This window comes from Gossypium raimondii, chromosome 7, assembly GCF_025698545.1.
Source record: "Gossypium raimondii isolate GPD5lz chromosome 7, ASM2569854v1, whole genome shotgun sequence".
NCBI lineage: Eukaryota > Viridiplantae > Streptophyta > Magnoliopsida > Malvales > Malvaceae > Gossypium > Gossypium raimondii.
In genome coordinates this window covers 4,645,499-4,672,810 of record NC_068571.1, presented here as the reverse complement: position 1 = coordinate 4,672,810, position 27,312 = coordinate 4,645,499, and the positions used below count along the sequence as shown (strand labels likewise).

At 33.0% G+C, this 27,312-nt stretch overlaps 3 protein-coding genes and 1 long non-coding RNA gene across 5 annotated transcripts; all 4 read right to left on the bottom strand.

Moving 5' to 3' along the window:
• Positions 1-470: 470 nt before the first annotated feature.
• Positions 471-5,729, bottom strand: LOC105761255 (uncharacterized). 2 transcript variants are annotated; one of them, XM_012579020.2, is made up of 13 exons: positions 5,580-5,729; positions 5,401-5,463; positions 5,220-5,309; positions 5,036-5,113; positions 4,853-4,927; positions 4,294-4,346; positions 3,659-3,809; positions 3,102-3,212; positions 2,095-2,221; positions 1,881-1,978; positions 1,155-1,293; positions 792-844; positions 471-705 (listed from the first exon to the last, which is right to left on the bottom strand). In XM_012579020.2, the coding sequence occupies exons 2-13, from the start codon at positions 5,443-5,445 to the stop codon at positions 625-627; spliced, it is 1,101 nt and encodes a 366-aa protein (XP_012434474.1). In that variant the 5' UTR covers positions 5,446-5,463; positions 5,580-5,729; the 3' UTR covers positions 471-624. The 2 variants fall into 2 exon arrangements, with proteins under 2 accessions (XP_012434474.1, XP_012434484.1); XM_012579030.2 differs by having other exon boundaries at positions 5,401-5,452; positions 5,580-5,711.
• Positions 5,730-20,896: 15,167 nt separating this feature from the next.
• Positions 20,897-22,431, bottom strand: LOC128042396 (uncharacterized). Its single transcript, XR_008197732.1, has 3 exons — positions 21,835-22,431; positions 21,424-21,745; positions 20,897-21,130 (listed from the first exon to the last, which is right to left on the bottom strand). It is a non-coding gene; the product is annotated as an uncharacterized LOC128042396 (long non-coding RNA).
• A 14-nt stretch (positions 22,432-22,445) lies between these two features.
• Positions 22,446-24,933, bottom strand: LOC128042469 (uncharacterized). Its single transcript, XM_052633809.1, has 2 exons — positions 24,049-24,933; positions 22,446-23,551 (listed from the first exon to the last, which is right to left on the bottom strand). The coding sequence occupies exon 2, from the start codon at positions 23,535-23,537 to the stop codon at positions 22,446-22,448; it is 1,092 nt and encodes a 363-aa protein (XP_052489769.1). The 5' UTR covers positions 23,538-23,551; positions 24,049-24,933.
• Positions 24,934-26,198: 1,265 nt separating this feature from the next.
• LOC105761275 (uncharacterized) lies at positions 26,199-27,001 on the bottom strand. The gene is made up of 2 exons (XM_012579049.2): positions 26,705-27,001; positions 26,199-26,620 (listed from the first exon to the last, which is right to left on the bottom strand). Exons 1-2 carry the CDS (start codon positions 26,788-26,790, stop codon positions 26,383-26,385), a joined length of 324 nt encoding a protein of 107 aa, XP_012434503.1. The 5' UTR covers positions 26,791-27,001; the 3' UTR covers positions 26,199-26,382.
• Between the last annotated feature and the right edge of the window lie 311 nt (positions 27,002-27,312).

Sequence of the window (27,312 nt, the reverse complement as noted above, 5' to 3'; positions counted from 1 at the left end):
GGGGACGTTGCGAGTTTCTAGATATGCTCTAATTACTCTAAAGATATTTTAGTATGATTGAGACACCAATTAAAAGACAATTAAAGATGTAGTACTTTTACAGTACTTTTCATTTGGGGACAACAAGATGCAGTCGCAGATAATTTTGGTGAAAATTTTTTCGTGATAACTATGAAGAAAATTTTTTACCCCTTTTGAGAGAACTCTATGAGAGTTGAGGTTTTGTTTTTGAGGTTTAAATTTAGTACATTTAAATTTATTTTCTCCATATTATACTTTCATTTATTTACTTATTTAGTGAAAAGTTAGAAACCTCTTTTGCCCATAGTTTTTATTGTCTTCGGAGGAGGTTTCCACGTAAAATATATATATGCGATCTTCTCTACTTTTCTCGTTCGTTATTTATACGGGTTAATCCCAACATAATATTTGTATATAAAATTAAATAAATTTCAAATATAAAAGGTTCATCACTAAATTTCTAATTTATTTATTTATATTTGTCTTTGTGTCGGCTAAAACAGGCAAATTAATGTTAGTCTAGATATCATTTTATCACTGTCAACGTATGAGATAACAAACTTCTCCTACAACATGGGGGTGCCTTGCCTTGTAGGGTACTTTCTATAGGAAGCTCACTAGACGTGGATCTGTACGGAGAGGAAGTCCAGTACGGGCGCCTAAAGCCCTACAGCCAGTTGCAGCCTGAAATGGAGCATCACATTTGGCTAAACAAGCTTCTCATAGCAATCATTATAAAACCATTAAAAAAGAGTAGTAAATTCGTTTACCACTTGAGCTGCAAATGGCAACATCTTCTCTGGTGGCATACCTGCACACAGAGCTAAAAACAAGAAAAATGAATACTCAATCATCGCCTTCATAATGGCCGAATCAAACAGAAAGTAGTAAGCCAGAGCAGTACAATGCCATCATATTCCCAGCAATCATATTCTAAAAAATCACTACCATAGGAAAGCACCAAACGCTAACTTAGATACCATTTCACATCTCTTCTAGGTTTATTGGTAGTTAGGGTCTTTTGGGAATAATGGATCCTTGATACTGACACAAATACGAGCACCTAAAGAATAATAGGAAAGTCTCTCATACCTAATTTAGAAGATAAAAGTACATAGTAGGCTGAAACGTACCATATAATACTGCTCCAATAAATGCATCTCCTGCGCCAGTTGTGTCAACAAGTTCTGATGGTGGGATCTTCTCAGCTGTTCCCACAAATAACCGGCCAGTTATTGTCCCTATCCCATTTGCACTCAACTTGGTTTCCACCTATAAAGACCCCAAACACAATTTTCAAATTAAAAGAAAAATGCTCACACCATCTCTAGGAATTTTTATCTAGAAGATGAACAACCAAATTGCATCGTCTACGTGTCAAAGAAAGAAAAGTTGGCGGGTATTGCAGGCGATAGGAGAAGAATAGAATTTGAAAAGCCAGAAGTAGCTCGGAACAACTCTTACAACTTAGCTGTCCAAAGAGATAACCTTAACATCCCCTAATCAATTAGCCTAGTCAAACACATAAAAGACATGATATTTTTATCTGAAATGATTGTCCAAAATTAGTTGTAATAATAGCAACTTATAAGTGATGAAATCTACAGAGTATCAACTGCCATAGAAGCCAACCCCTGCTAAATAGCAACATGCTATTGAAGGCAGCTTAACCATAACTATAGGCTTCTCCTTCCCTTAATTAAGAACTCAAATCTAAAAAAGATTTGAAGCAGTGAAGCTCATGTCGGTCAACAATTCTATCCACACTGGACAGCAGTTTACGAGAGACCCATCCACAGACTAAACTTTAGTCCTAAGGCTTACACATAAGTTATAAAGTCCTCTGCATTGTATATTACCGATGAAATACATGTTGGGATGGTCTTGCTGTCATCTTTTATCAGCTTTAATGATTCCAATAAACACTGAACATCCATTTCTTCAGCATCAGAACCACCTACAATCATGGTAGAAAAAACCTGTAAAAAACTGCCAATTCAAATAAATAAAGCACAGTATAAATCTGGTTAAAGTGATATTATGCAACAGCACAATTCCTGCAACTATACTCACCGTTTACACTTCTTTCTAGCATTATGCATCCCTCTTCCCCCAATGTCCCAATCACAAATTTTAGTTTTGGCAACCTCAAAAGCATGGAAATAAGTGCACTTGAAAACGACGGAGCTTCTGTCCATGCCTGTATCATTGGAAGTTCATAACACATGCCAAAAAATTTAAAAAACTTAATAAATTTCCATCCACAATGTTCAACAAAGCATTAAGGTTTTACTTGGTAGGGGGAAAGAAAATCGGAAAGTTGAAAACTTGGAGTAGAAAAATAGAAAGAAAATATATTCTGTTTCCATTGCTGTGCTTGGTAGGAAAGATGAAAAAATTAAAAGAAAAGTGATTTTCTTTCCATTCATTGCTTGGTAGTGTTGAAAATGAAAAGAAATAGAATGGAGCTTTTGAAAAATGCATAACTTTGAACTAACTTGCATCTCTCTCTCATTTTCTCTCCTCGTATCATTCCAATTAAGATTAATTGGTTTTATGAATTAGGATGGAAAATGGCCACCTCCCTAATCTTCTTTCCTCTCACTTCTCTTTTCTACCAAGCACACTGAAAATTTATTTTATTTTCACTTTTCCACTCCCTCTTTCCATCCTTCTACTTTTCCACTCAAGCAAGCAACCCCTAAAAGAAGCAGGCCAAAACCATATAATTAGAATGACCAACTAAATTCAAAACTAAAATAAATTTAAGTGATCATGAAAAAAAGATTTCATGAAGCTAGCAGCAGATGATGTCAGTCATAAAAGATATAAAAGGAGGACCCTGTGGAGGTTGAGTAAGAGCTTATTTTATTTATTTTTGACAAACATTTATCCGAACAGACACTAGACCAAAGTAAGCAAAAAGAAAAAAAAAGGCATGAGTATTGTAATTTGTAAGCAGAAACAGCATAGTCAATGGCCAAAAGTTACAATGCCAAAAGAAAACATGAGAGAGTTGATGGTCAAGTGATAGAATGTTCTATGTAAAAGAAGCATATAGTGATGCAAGATCAACATACTTGTGGAAACTTTGCTGAGCATATAGCATAAGTAGCAAAATCCAGAAGATCATCTAAACCTTCCCTTTCCCTTTCAGCCTCAACTAATATAGGGATATTCTTGCGAGCAGCCTGTACTGAAAATAGCCAAAAAGAAATGCTATTGACTTGCTATTTATTGATATTAATCTTAATGAGGAATGTAGAGGAAAAGTATAATGTTTTAGCAATTACAATGTCAAATTGCCAACATCATAATATGCCATAGGTTGAAGCTAAAGCTAATCACAGAACATAAAATAACAAAGTTCCAATGAACTTGGTCCTGTTTTAAGTTTTCAATCAAAATACCAGTTGCTCACAAGCCTGTGGGCAGCCTAACAGTTGCAAAACAAACTCTTCGCTTCTAGTAGTTTTTCAACAAAGGAACCAAGATAATCACCATAAATGAGTTTAAACTTTAGAACAACGAAGATACATTAGTTTAAATCAAATCAAACTGCCAACCATGCAAAATCTCATGGCTTCACCTACCTCGATACTACAAGCATAAGCAGAATAAGAAAATAAAAGTTTACCTCTTTTGCAACAACTAAAGCAGTTTCATGATGTCTTCCATCAAAGTAGACCATATTTACTCCATCCAATGCAGATAATAAACTTGACTGAGAAAGTTCCTCCGGTATCAGGGGTGGATAACCAGGGGTGTGGATACATGTGCGGGTTTTCCTGAATTTATTATTTGATACATGAGTATTCACTTCAAACCATGATGAGGAATAATTTTATCATAATATGCACTTTGACTGAATTAATCCAGTCAGCAAACATCCTGATTTTATGTTCATTTTGGTAACCTAAGCAACAATTTTCTCTCTTCTTTTTTGCTATTCTTGCTACAAGTATAAGATCACAGCTTCCCTCCACACCCAAAGAAAATGTAATAAATTGAAAGTACAATTTTAATTTAAACATTATTGCAAAGAAAGGAGTGCAGGATCTGATCAGAACAGAATTTAGCCATCTAGCCACTCTGCCGAATACAATTTTCAGTGCTGTAAGCCTAATATGGATGGATTGCAAAGAGGGGGTTTTCAGGAAAACACACTGCTTACTGAAAGGATAACGTATAATCCAACACTGGGAATAAACCAATAAAGGTGGGACATTAGAATATAAAGAATGTCACAGCAATCTAAATCTAAGTGCTTACGTTTGGCTGTCAACGATAACATAAGTAAATGATGAATTACCCTTCTCAGAAACCTGAAAGCAACAAAATTAAGTTAGAGAAGGAGAGTGTTTAGGTTGTAATGCAACATGTAAGAGCAGTAAAAGATGTACGATACAATAAAAGGTGGCAAAGGCTACTGTATGGCATTATCTGATAATAAAGATTTCACACTTTAATATTCAAGGGACCAAAACCTTGTTCATATGAACCAAGGAAATAGCAAAGATCTGCTTTGCTCACCAAGAAACAGTTCCATAGGTGATGCGATGTACATGTACTTCCCAAACTAAAAATGATAAACACATCTCTTCACAGGTCTGAGTTCCTAGGTTATATCCTTGCCTTAGGAAAGTTAAGATAGCATACTTGAATGAACAATATACATTTATAGGAAATCTTATTCTAGAATCAAACAGAGCCAAATAAATGAGTGAAACAAATCCTCAAAGCAAATAAGCTTTAAAACCAATCAAGATAATAGCAGGCTAAAGGTCTCTCCCAAAACTAAGAACCATAAATCATCTCATAAAAGGCTTACAATAAAGAATGAAGTGTCGACTCCATCAGCTTCAAGCTCCTCCAATATACCCTTGCCATGAGAATCATTGGAAACCTAATGAATTATATGATGCCACAAATATGTGATCTCAGTCAATAGTAGAGTTTTACAGAAGGAAGTAAATTGAGAAAGAACGAGAGAAAGTGCAAAGATATGTAAGACCTTGGAAATTAAACGTGGGTTTAATCCCAAACGAGCAGCACAGGTTGAGGCATTTCCAGCATTCCCACCTCCTTGAACCTAATAAAACAAATGCCATAATTTGTCAACTAATGGTAGTCAATGCATACAAAGAAACAGAACTTCAAAATGAAAAAAAAAGAAAAGGAAAAGAAAGAAGAAGAACCTTCAAGCTAGTGCTTCTGATTTTGTCATCTGGGTTAGGAAAAGAAGCCACAGTGGCCAAGAAATCAACTGCGACTTGCCCACAGCCTAGCTGTTGATTGTGTTGTACAAAGTTCAAAAACACATAGTCAATTTGTATTCTAAAGGCTAATGCTTAACAAAAGGGAAAAAAAAAAACGTACTACGATAAGGTTTTGGGGAAGAGGTGGAAGCGAATCGGATGACATTTAGGCCCTGAAAATTTTCTTTTCCAAGAGAGATAGTTTATGAATAAAGCATGCAAGGATTGATAAAAATAACATATAATGGAAGAAAATGAAGGGGAGGGGAGAGAGAGAGAGAGAGAGAGAGAGGAGGAAACCTGGTAGAGAGAGACAAAATTGAGAGATATGTAACTGGGGATTGGTGAGAGAGACGAAAGCACATGTGTCTTTTGTTTATTTTAATGGCGTAAACTACAATGTGCAGTGGCGCTAGGTACCAGCTGAAAATGGGCAGACTATAGAGAGATACTGTCGTGAGTACTGGGCTATTTGACCTATCTCACCCAAAAAAAAAAAAGTCAAAAATAATCATTTAAATCATCTAAAATGAACAATAAATTGAATTGTGGATATAGATGATTGACACTTATGTATTTTTTTAAATTATATTATAGTGATATACATGTTATATCAATATTTTTAAAAAAATTTAGGGTACCGTGACACCAATGACCAACACTCATTTATTTGAATAAAAAATAATTTAAGGTATTGAGATAGAGATGGTCAGCACCCTTTTATTTGATTAAATTTTTTTGGATATTAAGACACTGATGGTTAGTGCAATAGTAGTCTAAAATGTTCGTACTTTTTGTATCTTTAAAACAATTTTGTTCCATATTATTATTTGTTCGAATTTTATATTTTTTGTACTTAATATTCAGTACTCATCTATTCAAACAAATAATCATGATAAAAATTCATTTTTCATTTTACAAAAATAGTTACAAAGTAAATAATTACAAAGAATCAAAACTGTGTGGACCTAGGCATCGTCCCAGACCCCAGCGTGTAACAGTCTAGCTGCCTCCATTAGCAAGGGGGTGTACATTAATGTGGCAATTGATAATTGCTTAGGCCGACCTCCGGTGTTCCTACCGGTGTACTGAAGAAAGTGGCAAAATCGTATGCCCCATCATGGGGGGTGATGGAGCATTGCGATATCGAAGGTGTTGAGCGAAAAATATCCTCAATGGTAGGTGAGCACGCACTATATCTAAATATTGGGAGAACTCGTGTCCATACGCGACATCAAGATCTACGTCAGACATAAAGGCCCTTGGATTATTATGGATAACTATACTGGATTACGTGTTCTCGGCCGAATGGGGTGCACATCTTCACCCTCCACCACGTCTTCATCGTCTATGTCTTCAGGGATCTCATCTAAATCGGGCTCACTAAAATCTTCATTATCATGGTGGGACTAATCTTCATTATCGGACTTGTAACACCTCTAACCCATATTCATCGCCGGAACAAGGTTACGGAGCATTACAGAAATTTACAGATCAAATTCAAACATTTCATATCATTTATCATTCATATCAGAAATCAATCATATACAATAATATTGTCTCTTATACGAGCCCTCGAAGCCCTAATTATGCATTAGAAATAAGTCGGGACTAAATTGGGTACTTAAAGAATTTTTCGCAAAAATATAAAAAAAATTTCAAGGTGCAGGGGACGCACACCCGTGTGGCCAAGCCGTATGGCTCACACGGTCAAGAGACACGCCCATGTCTTAGGCCAGGACGTGTCCCAGGCTGTGTGGGAATTTGAAATAGGGGCACACGACCATGTCCCAGCCCGTGTACAAATTATGGTGCTTATTGACTTGGGTCACACGGCCAAGCCACACGCCCGTGTGCTAGTGTAACAACCTGTTTTTAGTGAAATCGAAACAGTAGTTTTGGGACCACAAATCTGAGGTCAAAAAATTTATTTTAATATTATTTTGTAATCTACAGCATGATAGTATTATTGTATAAAAATTTCATTAAGAAATTTTACCGTTTGTATGCTCAATTTGATGAAAAGGACTAAATTGCATAAATTGTGAAAGTTGTGTTCTATTAGCTAAAGGTATTAAAAAGATATAGAACTTTAAAGTGGATGTCCTTATATGGTAATTAGACCATTAAAGGTGGCAATTTTTGTTATTTTTAAAGTTAAATAAGGGTAATTTGGTAAAAAGGTAATTAAAGAAAAAAAATCAAAAATTAAAGCTATCATCTTTCATTCTCTTCCCCAACCGATTTTTACAGCAAAGAATAGCCATGGAAGCTTGAAAATTTTTCCTAAGCAAATCCCTTGCATGTAAGTGATATCTTGTCCCGTTTTTGTTGATTTTTATGTTTTTGGGATCGTTGTAGCTTAACCTAGCTAATTAGGGGACTAATTTGCAAAATGGTTGAAAGTATAGGGTTTAAAATGAGAGAATTTTAGTTGTTTGTGAATTTTAATGGAAGAAAATGAATCTTTATTGAGAATTAAACAACTTTTGTTAAGTGATTTTTAATGAAATTGCCAATTAGGGGTTAAATTGAGAAATGTGTAAATTGTGTGGTAAATGTGTGAAATTGTGAAATTCTTGGGCTGCTATAAGTATATATTAAATTCGGCTAGGCTTGGTTATGAGGGAAATTGCATGAATTTCATTTTACGAGCCTAGGGACTAATTGTAAAGAAATCAAAAGTATAGGGGTAAAATAGTAATTTTTCCAAAATATAATTTTTGGATTGAATTGAATAGAATGAGGCTTAAATTAGTTAAATTTGATTATATAAATCAAGAAAATTAATGTATGGATTTAGATCGGGGAAAGGACAAAGTTTTGGATTAAACAATCATTTTTCTCCGTACAAGTTTAAGTTAAGTTTGTGTAATTAAATTACGTATTTATATGCTTTAATTGAAATATATGTATATGGATTGTGTAATTACTATGTATAATTATCGAGTGCATAACCGACGACGTACGAATAGTACCGAGCCCCCTTTGAACCTTAGAAATTCGTAGGATACAAATGACATGTCATTAGGGTTACCGATTCTAGCTCTTATGAGCTTACCGATACTCAGCTCGTGTGAGCTTATCGTTATTCAACTCGGAGGAGCTTACAGTTTATTGCTCGTATGAGCATACATGTATAAGAATTAACGGATTACAGTTCAGTACACCTCGTGTGCATTACCCGCATATCTAACAATATTCTAAGTGGTTCAACGGGCATAATTCTGTTACGAGTTTATATGAGTTCGATACGAACTAGTACAAGTATTAATGTGAATTACATGGAAATGGTTTATATATAAGATATATGGATACATGGTATAAATGTTACATATATGGAATTTAAATAGTTGTTGAACTCATACATAATTCTTGGTTTCTATATGAATTACATGGCTAACTTGGTTAGTGATCATGTGTTAGGCTTTGGCCAAATTGAATTGTGTTATGTTTTGAGTTATTTACCTGAATTGTGGTTAAATGGTAAGTTAAACTCTGTGTTATATGAACTTACTAAGTTTAATTGCTTACTCTGTTTATTTTTCTGTGTTTTATAGTGTTTCGGAAGCTCGTTCGGATTGGAAGTTGCCAGAGATTTCATCACACTATCAAACTCTATTTTGGTACTTTTGACTATATATTTTGGTTAAATGGCATGTATAGGTCATTTTGGCTAATGATAGCCTATATGTTTTGTTGTGTTTTAGCCATTTGAATTGGCTTGTATTGTATATATATCTTTTGTCTTATAAATATGTAAATAGCCTTTTTATATGTGGTGTATGGTTGCCATGTGAATGCCTTGGTTGTGAATTGGTATTTTGAGTACCAAGTAGTTGAGATTGATAAGTGGTATACATGTTAAGTTTTAGGCATAAAGATGCATATATATGTTTGACCATTTAGGTAGATTTTGTAGACATAGTTGGCATGTTTTTAAAGTGGCCAATTGAGGTGCCTATTAGTATCATGGTTGTGTGTGATGTTATAATATATTATAAGCTTGATATTGGTTGGTTTTGAATGCATATTTATGTCATTATTATATGCAAATTGTTGTATTTAGGTTGGTACCAATTTGGGTGAGAAATATGATTTGGAAAATGACCTATTTTTGTCCACACGGGCAGAGACACGAGTGTGTGTCTCAGCTGTGTGTGACATACAGCCAGGTGACACGGTCGTGTGTCCCCTATAACTTCTATAGGAAGTTTCACACTACCTAGCACATGGGGTTCTCGAATTGGCTGTGTGAGCATACTAACTTGCGTTAAATAGGTGCAAGGGTCACATGGCCAAGTCACTCGCCCGTGTGCCAAGCCATGTGAATATTTTGAGCATTTTGTTTTGCAAATTTTAAAGATGCAGGGGACACACGGCCAAACCACACGCCCATGTGCTAGGCCGTGTGTCACACACGGCTGAGACACACGCCCGTGTCTCTGCCCATGTGGACTAAAATAGGTCATTTCTAATGCCACATTTCTCACCTAATTTATCATCCACCTACATTAACACTTTAACACATTCATAAGCCAATACAAAACATTCAAATCAAGCCAAAACTAAGTCTTATGCATGACATATAAATACATATATTTAACTATCCAGCTTACCAATATAACCATACATACATATAAGCATATTTTACCAATTATACTATCACAAACCAATCACTAATATGCATATATGATTTCCATCATTCATCAATTTCAAACATATCAAGGCCATTTTTTCATATAAAAAATATACCAATTACAAGCCATACCAATGGCTAGTTTTAACCAAACATTTACTTGCCAACATTGGTCTATTAACCTATACATGCCATTATAACCAAAGTTAATTTGCTATTTATACTGAAATGAGTTGATGGATGGTTTGAGATATCTCCGCCAAGCTTCCAACCCAACGAGCTTTCGAATTACTATAAAATAGGGAAAATAAACAGAGTAAGCTTTAAAGCTTAGTAAGTTCGTATAACATAGAATTTAACTTACCATTTAATCACATTAAAGGAAACATACAAGGCATACTCAAGCAAATTGGCTAAAAGCCCTAGCACATATCCTCATCAATCATGTTAGACATGTATTTCATATAAATATCAAGGAACATGTATGAACTCAATAATAATCATATTTCCATATACATATACTTTTCACATCTTGTATCCATATATCATGTAATAACCATATCCATGTATTTCAAGCATTTACACATAATAATTCGTTTTGAATTCATGTTATCTCATATCAAAACTTTGTACGTTGAACCATTTGAAATATCAATGGATACACGGGTAGTACATACGAAGTGTACAACTTTAATACGTCAATTCATATTCGGGAATGCTCATACGAGCATGTCAATGGGAAGCTTTGTCGAGCCATATAAGGGGAAGCTCATGTGAGCCATGTAACGAGAAGTTCAAGCGAATCAATATCGAGAAGCTCCGGAGAGCCATTAGTTAGGAATCTCATGAAAGAGCCTTTAATGGGGAAGCTCTGAGAAGTCATATATCGGGACTCTATTTCAAGCTGTGGTGTGTCCGCAACACATGGTGGACCACAACCAATTGGAGAACCCTGTATCCATCGAATTTCATTTATTCAAACAAGACTTAATACTTGTCAGTCATTATCGGATATGTGATTGCTTTCATATACATGGCACTTATACATTTCAAATATATAACGTTCAATTTAAAACATATAAACTTACAATTTAGTTACACGAACTTATCTCGACAATATTCGTGTACACAAAAGCTTCTAATCTGCTACTTTTTCTTTTTCTAGATTTATCTCTGTATTCGATCTATCCGGATCTATACGAATGAATTTAACATTAATTTTATACAATTATTATACAATTCAATCCAATTCACATCTTAGGAAAAATTACCATTTTGCCCCTATACTTGTGATTAATTACAATTTTGTCCCTTGGCTCGGAAAATGAAATTCATGCAATTTAATCCTTATTCCAAGCCTAGCCTATTTTTACATATAACATTAGAAGCCCATGTATTTCATAAAATTCAAAATTTTTCCATTAATTTTACATCTTTTCAATTTAGTCCCTAAACCATAATTTTATCAAATTTATCTTTACAAAAGTTGTTTATCTATCAGCAACCTTTCATTTTTTTACTATAAAACTTCATAAATTCATGCATACTCATCCATGGAAAAACCCTAACACTTTGATAGTTTTACAAATTAATCCCCGAGATAGTTAGATTAAGCTACTACGATCTTTGAAATATAAAAATTACTAAAAACGAGACAAGAATTCATACCTAATTAAGCCAAATAAGCTTGCTAACTTCAAGCTCTTCAAACTAGGGTTTCTGTGTCTTTTTATTTGGGAAATATGATAATATGATGATATTTTACTTTATTTTATTATTTATCATCTTTTATCTTTTACTTTCCAATTTCATCTTTTTCCTTATTAAATTTTTCATTGATGACTAATCATACTTATATACTAACTCCTCTAAATGGTCTATTTGCCATATAAGGACCTCTAATTTTGAATTCCATAGCTATTTGATACCTATATCTACTAGAACTCAACTTTTGTATTTATGCAATTTGGTCCTTTCCATTTAATTAGACATGTAACCGATAAAATTTATTTACGATATTTCAATCATAATGTAGACCATGAAATAATATTAAAATAATTTTTCTTCCAGACTCAGATTTGTGGTACCAAAACTACTGTTCCGATTTTACTGAAAACGGGTTGTTACAACTCTCCCCTTTAAAAGAATTTTCGTCCTCGAAAATCTTACCAGTAAAAAGGTTTGAATATTTCTTTCTCATAGTTTCTTCAGGTTCCCAGGTAGCCTCTTCTATTCCATGTGTTGCCAGAGGACTTTTACTAAAGCTACCTTTTTATTTCTCAGTTCTTTCACCTCATGTGGCAGAATTTTGATCGGTTCTTCACCGTATGTCATATCGGGCTGAATTTTAACATCTGTCAGAGAAATAACATGTGAAGGGTCTGACTGATACCGTTGTAACAAAGACACGTAAAAGACATTGTGAATTTTGTCACGCTTTGGTGGTAGGGCTAATTGGTATGCAACAGGTCCAATTATTTCAGAAAATACTCAATTAAAAAACAATTAAAAAAGCGGAAGGGCTAAAGGTGAAATTAGCCCTTCCAACAAAAACACGCGGATCTTAGCCATGGAGCGGGTCGGGTCGGATGGGTCTTATGCCCGTTTTGGCCATTGATGTTTAAGCCCAAAACGTTGCCGTTTAATGAGTCTATATAAGTTAAAAATCAAAAGAAAAAAAAGTGATTTTTAACCTTTTCTAAAAAACTCCAAAAAAACCTCTCAAAAGCTCTCCCCTCTCTTCTCTTCCTCCCTTTTAGTCCAGAATCTGGCGAAGGCTCCGATGAGTCACCATCGCACCGGCCGCTGGTCACCGGTGACGGCGCCGCTGTCCACGGTGGTCAGAAAAATAAAAAAGGTAAGTGTTTTTATATATTTTTTATATTTTTATATATATATATAGTTTTATTTTAAAAAAAAACAAAACAAAAGTAAAAAGATTTTAAAAAAGGTTTCGAAAACTAAAAGTAAAAAAGAAAAGACCTTTTGAACGTTTTTTACTTCTCTTCTCTCTGCTAAAGACCTTTTGAACGTTTTTTACTTCTCTTCTCTCTGTTTTGTCACTATTATTTGTTTTTTGAATCTTTTTTTTATTTCTCCAAAAAAAACCTCTTTTACAAATCGGTTTGAATGGCTTATATAGCCATTTTTACACATTTTTTAGTCTATTTGTATGCTGTCAATTCTTCTTTTAATCTTTGCAGGTGCAAGTGGGCGGTGGCAGGTGGAGTTGGTGGCTCGGCAGTGGCAGTACTGATAGCGCTAGAGGCTAGGGGCGGCGGCAGGCTAGGGTTAGGTGCAGCAGAGGCTAGAGTTTTCTGAAAATGTTTTAGGTTTTGGGCCTGTTGGGCCTTTAATTTTTGGGCTGTAATTTTTATTGTCTTGGGTTTGTAATTTTATTTGTAAATTAGGCCCGGGCAAATTGGGCTAATTACAAGAATATTTCGGCTTTTATAGCCAATTTACAAAACTCCTAATTTCTATTTTTTTTTGTCGTTTTGCTATTGTTTCTATTGTCTTGCATTGATTTCTCTTTGCAGGTGTCAGAGGCGTGCGATGGCCGGTGACAGGTGAGCCTCGAGCGGTGATGGCATGTGGCGCAGGTGGTTCTGACAACAACAGAGGCTAGGGGCGTCAGCGGGCTAGTGTTTAGGGAGGCTAGGGTTTTCTAACATTGTTTAAGTTTTTGGGCTTATTGGGCCGCCTAGGGTTTTTTTATTTTAGGTTTGGGTTGTTCGGGCCTATTGTAAGTGGACTGAGACTGTTAATTTATTTTTTTGGTTTGTTTTTTTTTGTTGGGCCCAGGAAAAAATGGCCTATTACAATACCTATAGCTACTAGAACTTAACTTTTGTATTTTATGCAATTTGGTCCTTTCCGTCTAATTAGACATGTAGCCGATAAAATTTCTTTACGAAATTTTCATACGATATTTCAATTATAATGTAGACCATGAAATAATATTAAAATAATTTTTCTTTTAGACTCGGATTTATGGTCCCGAAACCACTATTCCAATTTTATTAAAACGGGTTGTTACAGGACCCTTCATCATCATCTGCTACGATGTCCAACACCTCTAGATGAATCTCTAGACGAGGACACAGGATTGATATATTATACGAACATTCACCGTAGTTTAAATTTTCGGGAGTTTGTAGTGACCTTTCATAGCCCGACTGATCTTTCCAACAGACAATGAGATCAAAATCAAATCCATGACACTAACTTACTGAAATTACAACTTGAATGGGTTCCAGATCAACTATCTCTACGAACAACTCAACTGTGCTAGGATTCTCTATCTTTGTGGGGCAATAAATTGCTATCATTGTCCCTAGATCATCATTATCTTCATGCTCAATTTCTGAGAACTTGAGCGGATTTGTTGGAATCGAAAATTTGTAAAACAATCTTAACATTTGCTTCCCACAACGGGTAGCTATTTTTATACTGATCTTCTATTTCAAATTCGCTAGCAAAACACGCTTGTTGAATCTTATTCCGAGTTTTTAGCGACTTTGAAAGGCACGATCTTCTTCAGCTGTATTTATTATTTCTCTATCGAAATGAACATACATTAACAAAATTTTAGAACTCATCTTCAACAATATCTACTTCCTCCTTAACAAACAAAACACTGATATGCTTAATTTTGAGTTTCAACTGATAAAACAAACAAAAAACTCAAATGGAAGACAAAAAACAGTGTCGGGTAATGGAAGTCTAGCACCCAAAAATAATATTTTTTTTTCGAAATACAAAAGGGGTGTCGGCCATGCACTGGCCACAACCCTAAATTTTTTTATCTGATAAAGGGTTGTCAGCCATCAGTGTCTCAATACCCCAAAATTTTTTTAATTCTGGAAAAGAGGTTCTAACCATCAGTGCCCCAGTACCCAAAATTTTTTTAATTAGATAAAGGGGTGTCGGCCATTAGTGTCCCAGCACCCAAAATTTTTTTATTCAGATAAAGGGGTGCCGGCCATCAGTGTCATGACACCCCAATTTTTTTTAAATATACCAGTATGATACAATTTGAAAAAAAATACATGGGTGTTAGTCATCTAACGTCAAAAACCCCCCAAAATTGTTTTTTTTTTTACTCCCTGACACAAGATATAATGTAGGTGTTAGCCATCTAGTGTCCACAACCCAAATCTACTATTCATTTTAGGATATTTAGATGATTGTTTTTGAACTAAGGTCATTTAAATAAATATTTTTTTTGGGTCAGATAGGCAAAATAACCAGAGTCCTACTTTGTCAGAGTCTCTCGGACTTGAGTTGGATTTCACTCGTTGCTTGAAAATGAATTCAAACTTTGACCTAGAAGCCATGTAAGCAAAAGGAAATGTTATAAACTTAGATTATATCATTTAAGCCATGAATTAACAAAAAAATTTTATATTGAGGTTTGATTTTTTTTTTGGAGTTAGTATTGAATTTGGTAATTAGTTTTATATTGGGTCTAAATTTTAGGATTTTCAAGGATTAATTAAGAAAAAATTTTCAAGACCCAATGTGGGAACGATTGTCAAGTTTAGGGTCTAACTTAGATAAAAAATTCATGCCACAATATGGAAAAAAATGTCAAGTTCAAAGTTTAATTTTGATTAAAAAATTCAAACTCCAATATGAAAAAAGTTGTGAAATTCAGGTCCCAAAATGATAATAATCAATTATTAGATTTTTTAATTTAACTTTTCTTAAGTGAAAAAAAGGAAAATAAAAATATGAGTCATGGTTAAAATGAAATGGTCTTAATCTCCTTGAGTATGAAATTTAATCCCTTGATTTTTATCAAATGATGATCTTCGTTGTCGAAATATGATGAAGATGATGATCATTCAAGAGTTAAAAAACTCACTTTATATTTTAATTTATATTTTATTAATTTAATTTAAAAATAAAATATTTTGGATTAATTATAGAGAGGTCCCTAATCATTAGTCAAAAGTCAACAAAATGTGTCATGTGTCATCATTCGGTTTTTACAAAATTATTATAAAAATAACCAAAATATTATAATTTTTTTATTTACCAAAATATATATATTTTTTATTTACCAAAATATACTAAAAAAAACAAAAAACAGAAAAAAAAACCTGCAAAAAGCCTGCACCGAAAATGACAAGACCCTGGTCAGGCCAATGCCATTGGCGGCACCAAAGGTGCCAAAGCCATTGGCGGCACCAATGGTATAATAGGGGACAGCCGATGGTGGGGGGAGAAGGAGAGGGAAAGAAAGAAAGAAAGAAAGAAAGGAATGAGAAAAAAAGAAAGAAAAAGAAGGAAAGAAAAGGAAAGGAGAAGAGAAAAAAAAAAGAAAGAAGAAGAAGAGGAAAGGAGAAGAAAAAGAAAGAAAAGAAGGAAAGAAAAGGAGAGGAGAAGAGAAAAAGAAGAAGAAGAAGAAGAGGGAAGGAAAAAAAGAAAAAAAGGTAATTTTTTTATAAATTTAATTTTTGAAATATTTGTGTTTTAAAATTTTATGTTATGTACATTATACGTATTTTATTATTTTATTTAGCATATATATTTTATGAAATATATTTAGAATGAAAAAATTCATGGTATGTACATTGTCATTATTTGTGATTAGGGATTTTTTATGAAATTTACTTAGGAAGTTGAAATTAGTTACTTTAGGAAAATAACATTAAAAGTAAAATGATAAAGAAATATGTTTAAGAAAACATAAAATACGAAAAGAAAAACGGAAATTGTATATTCAATAAAATAATAAAATGCAAAAACAATTGTATATGTAATAAATTTCAAACATAATGCATTGAAATAATGTAAAATTATAAAATTAAAAATTACGATATTTTTAAAATAATAAAATGCGGATAAAAATACAAACAAATGGTCAAGTAAGAGTGTATTAGTAAATTTTTAAAAATTTAGAAATAATTAATACAAATAATTTAAACAAAATGTACTGAAATAATATAAAATAATAAAATGTAATGACCCAAAAGTTACGGGCATCGGAAAAGTATAATATCGGGCCTCCGTCTTAGTAAATTGAGTTCGAAAATAATTATTAGAAATATTTACGAGACTAGTTGTGTGTTTAATTAAGTTTTAGATAGGTGAATTTAGCTTAATTATGAGTAATTCGGAAAAAAAAAGGATTAAATTGAATAAAGGGTAAAAGTCTAATTATAGATCAAAAGAAAATAAGAGGGACCAAATGGGCAAGTAAGCCACATTGGAGGTTGAGGCGGCATAAGATTGAAAAAAAAATCTTAGATTTTTATATTATTTACTTTTATTAATATATAAATTATATTATAAATATTATGTTAAGAAATAAATTAATAAAGACAAATGTATGGCGATATTTAAGACAAGTGTATTAATAAAATACATACATTTGTAATACTTATATGTAATTATTAAATGAATATTTGTTTTAATTATTATTATATTAAGTAAGTTAAAATAAAAAGAATAAAAGAAACAAAAGAAGAAAAGAAACAGAATAGGAAAGGACGAAACAGAGAAGAATCAGGGAGAAAGAAGAAAAGAAGAAAAAAGGGGAAATAGGGTTTCTAAAGCTTGGAATTTAATTTGGTAAGTCAATTTAGCCCTTTTTTTTCTTAATTTTAATGTTTAAAAGCTTTAAAACAAAGTTTTGATGGAATTAAGTTGATATTTTGGAAGTTTATAGTTTTTTTAAGCATGGTTCATGTTGAATAAATTGTTGGATTAGGGATTTAATTGAATAAATTTCAAGTTAGAATTGATAAAAGGATTAAATTGTGAAAGAAACAATAATTTTATGTGTTAGGGACTAAATTGGGGAAAATTCGAAATTAGGAAAATATGCTGAAATTTTAATAGTTAATTTTAAGTTTGGATGAAATTTGAATAGAAATAGAGTGTGAATTGAATTAGGAAAGTAAGTGAATTTAGTTAGGATTAAATTGAGAATAATGAAGAAATTGAATAGAAATTTAACTATTTATCATAATTAGTGTTGAAATTAATAGCAAAAAATTATTATTATTTTCGTAGCTAACAAAGAGCCCGAGGCATCAGCATCAAAAGGAAAGGAGAAAGCTACGAGGACTAAAGCGGGAGATTTACGGTTTGTATTACTATAATTCAAGTTATTTATTATTAAATGCTAAATTTTAATTTATGTGTCTAGTAAATGAAATGTGAGGTAAGTATTAATATTAGTATTAATTTATTATTAGCATTATTATTAGTATTATTATGAGTGGGAATTAAATTGAATAGTTGATATGAATTAATATTTGAATTGTTTGTTGATTGAAAGCGGGAAATGAATTTGAATCGAATTGTGAATGGTATTAAATTGTATGGAAATGTATTGAGTTGTGAAAATGTGTGAATTTGTGAAATAATTATTGATTGAAATGTGGAAAAATGATTGAATTGAAAATGTGAGAAATTGTGATTGAATTGAGAATATATGTGATTTAAATACCCTATTAACTAGTCGGGCTGAGTCGGATATAGTTGGCATGCCATAGGATTGGAAGAGTTCAGGGATACTACGACCTCGAGTCGATGAGACACTGGGTGTCACAATATTTCTTCGGATAGAATCGATGAGGTACTGGGTACCAACTTTCTTCGGCTTGGCCGATGAGACACTAGGTGTCAACTATTGCTTCGAACTATCCGATGAGGCACTGGGTGCCATTCTGGTGTGTTTGGTTGGATCCGTGTATCCGCTAATGTCCGAGTTTTGTTAATAAGGTAAATGATGAAATGATAAACCGAACGAGTTGGTCAAACGAGCTACTGAAATGAAATGAAAAAGTTGAATTGTGAATTGAAATGTGATATGAGATAGAGGAATGAACCTAAGGTTCATGATTTCTTCAAACTCAAATTGTGGATATACGATATTGGTTGATGAATTTAAATTGTATATACGAATTATGCATTACATGTTTAAATATTGTTATAATTTGAATTATGGTAATACCACTGAGTATGAAATACTCAGCGTACGGTTGTTTCCATGCGCAGGTCGATAGAAGTCAAAGGTCCTGTTCAAAGATCCGACTAATCCCGACTTCAGCGTAACTTTGGTGATGTATATTTTCTTTGGTAAATGTGGCATGTACATAGGATGTGTATAAAGAGTAATATGTTTAATATAAATGGTTAAAATGTTAGTATTATAAGTTTAAGATTTATAATGAATGAAGTTTACCTAAATTGATTTATTTATTGTTTTGTTAAATTTAAATTAATATCATGTAGATTGAGTTTGATTAGAAGTATTTAGAATAGAAAATGAGAACGTGAAATGAATTGGTTGATTTGGTTATATTTGGAAATGTTATGAATTTTAATTGCAGTGGGTTGTATGTAAAAATAAGCAGAAATACTGCCCAAATTTTTCTAAAAATGAATGAAATCAATTAGTAAAAATTTATAACAATTTATGAATTATTTTAATAGGATGGTTATTTATTTAAGAATTATTTGTAAATTGCTTGGTATGTCCGGTAATGCCTCGTAACCCTGTTCCGGCGACGGTTTAGGGTTAGGGGGTGTTACATAAAATACGAAAATAATATATATTTTTTGAAAGTAATAAAAATCAGGAAAATAATAATACGAGCAAAGGGCAGGGAAAAGAGTTTTTTTCGAGTTTTTTACGAAAATATTACAAAAAAATATAAAAAATACCAAAATATTATAAATTTTTTTTTATTTACCAAAATAATAGAGCAAAAAAAAAGAGGGTGATGGAGGGGAATAAAAAGGCGGCACCAATGGAGAGGAATAAAAAGGCGGCACCAATATGTGGCTAATTGTCTTTTAAGCCCTCCTTATTTATTATTCTCTTTTATTCCCCTTTAACACACTAAATTAATAAATTTAAAACATTATGCACTGAAATAATGTAAAATTATAAAAGACTAAGTTTATTATATTTTTTAAAATAATAAAATGCGGAGAAAAAAATACGAACAAATGGCGGAAGTAAGAGTGTATTACTAACTTTTTTTAAATTTAGAAATAATTAATACAAAATATTTCAAAGAAAATGTCTTGAAATAATATAAAATAATAAAATACGAAAATAATATATTTTTATTGAAAGTAATAAAATCGAGAAAATAATACGAGCAAAGGGCAGAGGTAAGGGTTATTTTCTTACACCAAATTAATTTAAATAACACACTAAATTAATAAATTTCAAACATTATGTACTGAAATAATGTGAAATTATAAAATTAGAAATTATGATATTTTTTAAAGGAATAAAATGCGGAGAAAAAATACGAATAAATGGCCAAAGTAAGATTTTTTTACTAACTTTTTTTCAACTTGCAGGCATCGCAATGGCTCGATTGATTGGAAACGATGAACACATATCTGATGCGGCTAATAACGCAGTATGATTTATTATTTGTTAATCACGAGTTCTATTTTTTAATAAAGGATATACGCAGTATATACAAATAAATTATGTTGTCGTAATATTTTTCTGTAATTTAACACTATCAGGACTCGTTCCGAGTATTAAGGGGTCGTGTGAGTGTTTTAAAGAAAGCTTCGGATGCACGATTGATGCCGTACTTGGAGCTAGCCGGATTTGGGTCAGTAGTATTGATCCGGTCCTCTGACTTGCGCTTTGATTTATTATCTGCGCTACTGGAGCGGTGGCGCTCGGAGACCCACACTTTTTATTTTTCGTGCGGAGAGTGCATGGTGACCTTGGAGGATGTTGCATTGCAGCTTGGGCTCCCAATTGACGAGAGTCCCGTAACGGGAGTATCTTCATTTACCGATCCGGCTCCACTTTGTTATCAGCTCCTAGGACATTCGCCAGGTGACGGTGAGTCATATTTTTCCGGCATAAAATTTACATGGCTGAAAGCCATAATTGGACAATTATCAGCGAATGCTACTGAAGGTGAGTTGATGTGCGCTGCTCGAGCGTACATCATGCATATGGTAGGGCAAGATTATGCTCGATGCAAACGGCGACAATGTGCATTTGATGTACTTGCCCCTGTTAGCTGATTTGTCCACTGCTAGGTCGTATAGCTGGGGTTCCGCCGTTCTAGCAATGTTGTACCGGGAACTTTGTCAGGTGACAAACCTGAATATTTCCAACATCGGCGGATGCCTCATACTGCTGCAGTCCTGGGCGCTTTATTGGCTGCCGGTTTTGGCATCCGTTAGTCACCAACCGTATGTGTATCCACTGCCACTCAGGTGATAAAATATAAATTGTCATTATTTGTAGTCATAATATATTGACTAATGTTACCAACCCTAAACCCTATATTATTTTTTGTAGGTGGACTGTTCGTTCAGGCATCGGGAAGTCGTATGATGTCCCGATATACCGCCTCATGATTGAACAGCATGCCCGGGAAGGGGTAAGCTGCTATTCTAATATTCATGACATCTATTCTATTTCTATATCTTACTCACATGTTATGGCTCTAACTCGTTACAATGTTATTAATCAGGCAGTTTATATGGATGCCATACCGTAAGCCGAAAATTACAAATGTTGTACCCTCGTCTGCATACGTTGATTCCCACATATGGTGCACTAACGCACCAATTATCAATTTCAACGTAGTCGAGTGGTATCACGGAGATCGGGTGCTACGACAGTTTGGCTGCATCCAACCTATCCCGGATCCGCCGTGCCAGGTGGGGGAAGTTCACGGCATGACTAAGAGAGGAAGATTTCAATTGGATTGGGGAATTAAGACCGGAAATTTGTGGCACTGTGGAACGATCGATTGCGTCGAATACCTCAGTCGGATCATTCTTTGCCGAAAAATATGTGGCTCTAACTCGTACGCTGCATACGTATTAAGGAAAAATAAGTTCTAGTAAGTCGATAACATCAAACATTACAACTTCTATTGAAAAGATAAGGTTATCATTTACCCATTGCCACGACTTGTCTCTTCCAGTCTGCATTCTTATAATCTTTATGGAAGTTAGACGCAATGTGACGAATGCAGTAAACGGATCTCCATGGCACACCGGAACGCCTAATAGCTGCAATTAAACCCTTCCCTCTATCGGAGATGATGCAAATGTTATCGTTCCTAATAACATACCTCCGCAGATTTGTGAGGAAAAATTCTCAAGACTCCATGTTCTCTTTATCTACAATAGCAAATGCTATCGGGAGCACGTTTCTGTTACCGTCTTGAAGTAGAATTTGTGTATATTTTCCATACAGCCAGGTCTCATCCACCTGCACAAGTGGCTTGCAGTGGGAAAATGCCCGCACACATGGATTGAACGTCTAGAACATCCGATGGAAAATCCTTTTTGCCGGCTGTAACTGGTCATCCGAGCCGTAATATAGCTTTGTCTGCAACTCAATCACAATCCTCGGTACGTACTCCCGCATAGTAGTTATCCAACCTTGAAGCTCATTATACGATGAATCGTAATCCTCATACAGTTGCTCCATCGCCATCTGTTTAGCTATCCATGCCTTCCGATATGAGACTCGATACTGGAATCGTGCTTGCATTTTTAATCGATCAAACTTTAATGGTCGACATGTCCTTCACCATTGGCATGATACACGTACAAATAGTTTTCGAATCAAGTTTTCCATGATCTTCTGTCATACGTGTTGATGTGCATGTATGAGGACCAACAAATTTTCGTATCTCCCACATCTGAGAACTTCTAATGAATGCAGCTCGTACCCGCCAATTGTAGCCTTCCGCTGCCTTCCAACACTCCTCAACATATATTGTCGGAGTAGAGACAGAGACTTTATAATCCACCGATATCTTCATGTTGTACCGTTTAATGGCATATATGCACTCTGCTTTACACCTGAATCTCTGGCCTATGAATAACTCTTCATCATCAGATGTTACGGCCAACCCGTGAGAATGAACTATTTCAGGGTACTCCGGAAACTCAGCTACATACGCTGCGTCGGGGTCTATGAGCGACATGTGTGGCCCAGGATTATTGTGTATCAAAATACGCCGCGTCTGCTCCCCGACCGAAGAAGAGTTAATGCCGTCATCGTTGTTGACATCTTCATCGTCAATATCATCAAGTACATCGTCCACATCGGGATCACCGTCATTATCGACCTCTTCATCCCAATGATCGCCACCACCTTCTTCTTCACCACCAACCATATCAACATCAGGTGTAATATTCAGGTCGATACCGATCCCACCCATAGTTGATTCAGTATCAATGTATGATATTGGAGCCACCATCCACGGTTCTTCAGCCCCGTCTTCTTCATCAGATGCATTAACATCTTCATTTTGCTCCATACCAACTAACTCAGCAAATAAGTGAATCGGTGCATTCCCATTCCCACAGTAGAGATCGACCATTGTCTCCATGTCTTTGTCGTCTACAAGTTCCATTTCGACGAATTTGGTTGGATTTGTTGAAACTGGAAACTTGTAGAAAATTTTTGATATCCTTCTCCCACAACGTCTAAGAATTTTTGCATTAATCCTTACCTTCATTTCATCGAACGATACATTTCTATTAAATCTCATTGCTATTTGTTGCCGACATTCAAATACACATCCAACACTTGTTGTCAAGATGACTCCATCGAAATAAACGCATACAAGAAACTTAGCATTCATCTTCAATATTTAATCTGTAAAAAAAAAACAAAATCTCATAAAAATTCTCGAACGGTAAATAAATTAATTAAAAAAAATTTAATGTTTCAATATGCAATTTTGTACATGAAAACCGTTTAACCACTAATCCTAATAACTAACATAATAATAATATTAATAATTTTATACTCAAAATAATACACACTAAAATTATTAATTAGGATTTTACTAAAATAATAACTAACAACTATAATAATAATAATACTAGTTTTTTACTAACTAGCTTATTTTGGTAAATAAAATAATAACTAACTATAATAATAATACTAGTTTTTACTAACAATAATACTACTAAGTTACATCTTAATACATTAATAATGTCTTAATACTAACAACAACAACAACAACAATAATAATAACTAAAACTATCAATTTGAGTTTTATTAATCTTAATAACTAAACTAAAACAAAAAATATTACAAAATATACAAAACAATAACAACAATATAATCAATTATTTTTTAAAAAATACCTTCTTTTTCTCTCTTTTTCTCTTCTTTTCCACAGCACCTCTTCTTCTTCTTCTTTTTCTTTTGATTTTTCTCCCTTCAGCTGGACAGAGCTCGTGTTTATAACACGAGTAGTGCTGCCAATGGCTTTGGCTTTGGCCTGACCAAGGTGCTGTCAATTTGGTGCAGGCTTTTTGTAGGTTTTTTTTTGGTATATTTTGGTAAATAAAAAAAATTATAATATTTTAGTAAATAAAAAAAGTTATAATATTTTGGTTATTTTTTATTTTTTTATAATAATTTTGTAAAAAACCCGTCATCATTCAATCGGCTAATGTGCTACATCAGTAATCCATTAGAAAGAAACGAAATATTTTAACGAGAATGACTAATTTGAACAACTATTTTATCTGGAGTGATTAAATTTAAAAAAATTAGAGTGACCAAAATAAGATAATCTGTATTTTAGAATGACTTTCAGTGTAATTTATCCTAAAACTTTTAATAAATAATTATTTTTATATTTTCAAATTGAAAGTTTAAAATAATAAAAGTAACTACTTTCTACTAAACCTGTCCATGGGTCGGGCTGCCCGAAAAGTGGGAGGGTTTGGGTAAAAATATAGGCTCAAAAAATAGGTTTGAACAAAAAAATAATACTCGTTTAGAAAATGATTCGGGCCTCGGTAAGGCTTTTTTGGCCCGAGCCCGGCCCAAATATGCAAGATAAAAAAATTGCAATTGTTTTCTCTCTTTTTTTGCTGTTTTTTTATTATTTTGTTGCTATTTTCTTGTTTTTTCACTATTTTGTTACTATTTCACAATTATATTATTACTATTTTGTTGTTATTATTTTAATATTATATAATTTTTATTTTATTATTAATTTTGTTACTATTTTAGAGACATTTGCTTGTTAAGTTGCATATATCTTAGGGTTCATTTGATTGCCGTAAAATATTTTTCGTAAAATGATTTCGAAAATGTTTTACTTTTTCGTAAAATGATTTCTTGGAAAATATTTTCGGTGTTTGATTGAATCATGTAAAATATTTTCTATTGTTTGATGATTTCTGAAAATATTTTCAAAAAATTGTTTTACATATATTGATATGTATTAATAAATTTTATATTTTAAATTATTTTACATATATTGCAATGATTTATTTATAATAATACTCAATTATTAAGCTACAATATTAATCGTTATAAATTGAAAAAAATTAATATCAAATAAATTATTTGTAATTGTGTTAAAAAAACAAGTATTGAATAATTAAAAAAAAAAGTTACTGGAAAATCGATAAACAGAAGCAATTTTCTACCGAAAATGAAGGAAGGAATGAAGGAGGCAATAGAGAGGAGAGCACGGAAAATGTCTTACGAAAATTGAAAGGGTAAGACATTTTCCTTAAAATGTAACCCATTTTCCCTTGTTTTGGAGTTTATTTTCCAAATGGAAAATATTTTCCGCCAATCAAACGCTGGAAAAGTTAGAAATGATTTTCCGGAAAATCAATTCATTCAATCAAACAGACCCTTAATGTTATTTAAGTATATATTTTTAAAAAAAATTATTTTCAATTTGTTGAGAAATATTTTTTAATATTTTTAATATTTTTGATGTGTTATATATATTTTTAAAAATAATATAAAAATTAATACAAGTGGATCAGGCCTTGAATAAAATTTTAGATCTATTTTTCAAACAAAATTAGGCCCGAATTTAACAAACGAGCCTAAAATTTTGAATGAACTCAACCGATAAAAACCTTTACTTTCTAATTTATTCGTATACTTTTCCTTTTAAAATAATTATACACATTTTATTACTTGATTAATAAATAAATTAATTTTAATAACATCTTTTCATTTTCATCAAAATATTCATTATGCGATAAACAAAATATCAAAGATTGACCAGTCAAAGGAAACATTTAAAGCTTATTTAAAGACTCAAAAGAAGATTTGAATGAGACATAAATTGACTAGGTGCTTCCTTCCCTTCCTTTCTTAAAAATATCTTTTATTACCAATTTTAACTCTTATTTTGATTGAGTATTAATTCAGTTGGTATGAATATTATTATTAATTAAAAAAATATAATTTTAAGTACGTTCAAATGCATTACTTTCCTGTTCATGAGTTAGTAGAGACAGAGTAGTTTTAAACATTTTAAATGTTTAAAATGTTCAACCCATACATGTTAATATCTAATTATTCCATACATACATCAATTTTTAATAATATAAATACAGGCTTAAATTAAAACGAAAAAGAGAAGAAATTAATTTGCACTAGTAATTAACAAAAAAAGAATTTGAAAGAATGAGTGGAGATATAGCAGAAGGATTATATTACTGACGGGAAGAAGAAGGAGGTGGTGAAGAAGACTCGAATTTATAGTGTTTATCAACAGCAACAGAGACATCCCAAGTGCAACTAAGACCTTTAGGGATAGTAACAAGATCTCCTGCACCAAACTCTACAAACTCTGTCGAACCTTTTGGGTATACCCTCACTTTCCCTTTCAGCAAATAACATGTTTCCTCTGCATCAAACTTCAACTGGTATTTCCCAGGTGAGCAACCCCATCTATTTCCAAAAACGCAAACACCCTTTTTTAAGCCTTTTCAATCATACGACATAAACAAACAAAAGAGAGAAAAAAGAGCTTACTTGGGCCAACACTTGATGTTAAGCTCTGAAAGCTTAGATTCTGAAGGGTTTTTCTCCACAACAATCCTTAGGTTATTATCAGCCATGGATGAAATTATGGATTTGAGGTTTGACAGGGGCAGTGAAAAGGGTATATATATAGGGCAAAACAGAGGGTCTTGGTTAAAGGGTAGGCAGTGCAGAGAAGCAGAAGATGGTTATTGGTATGCCTGCCGCATAATTAACATTTTGACTTTATTTGCCATTGGTTTTTTGGCTATTATGTCATTTTCATGAGGAAAATAATATAAGTTAAACCGACCATCTTTACCTCCCTTTGCCCCTTATCTCACAATGCTTCCACTTCTATTTCTATTCAAGGATGTTCAAAATAGGAAATGTTCAAAGCAAAGGGTTTCATTTCCCACCGCCAAAACTACATGAAATTATGACCATCCTACCTTTTCTTTGTTTTGCAAATCTATAATTCCACTTTTTTAATCTTTTCTATTTCAATATTTGTCCCTTTTACTAAAACTAGATAAATTAATCTTTATACGTTAGATATCTAAGGGTAAATTAGTATTTTCTATTAAAATTTTTATTTATTTGTATCATTAAAATTGACG

Coding starts and splice junctions, on each gene's coding strand:
- LOC105761255 (XM_012579020.2), bottom strand. CDS start 5,445: ATGTCATCCGATTCGCTTCCACCTCTTCCCCAAAACCTTATCGTA. Junction 1,979..2,094: donor GCTAGAAAGAAGTGTAAACG/GTGAGTATAGTT, acceptor CCATGATTGTAG/GTGGTTCTGATGCTGAAGAA. Junction 1,294..1,880: donor TCCCAACATGTATTTCATCG/GTAATATACAAT, acceptor GGGTCTTTATAG/GTGGAAACCAAGTTGAGTGC.
- LOC128042469 (XM_052633809.1), bottom strand. CDS start 23,537: ATGAATGCTAAGTTTCTTGTATGCGTTTATTTCGATGGAGTCATCTTG.
- LOC105761275 (XM_012579049.2), bottom strand. CDS start 26,790: ATGGCTGATAATAACCTAAGGATTGTTGTGGAGAAAAACCCTTCAGAA. Junction 26,621..26,704: donor AACATCAAGTGTTGGCCCAA/GTAAGCTCTTTT, acceptor TTTTGGAAATAG/ATGGGGTTGCTCACCTGGGA.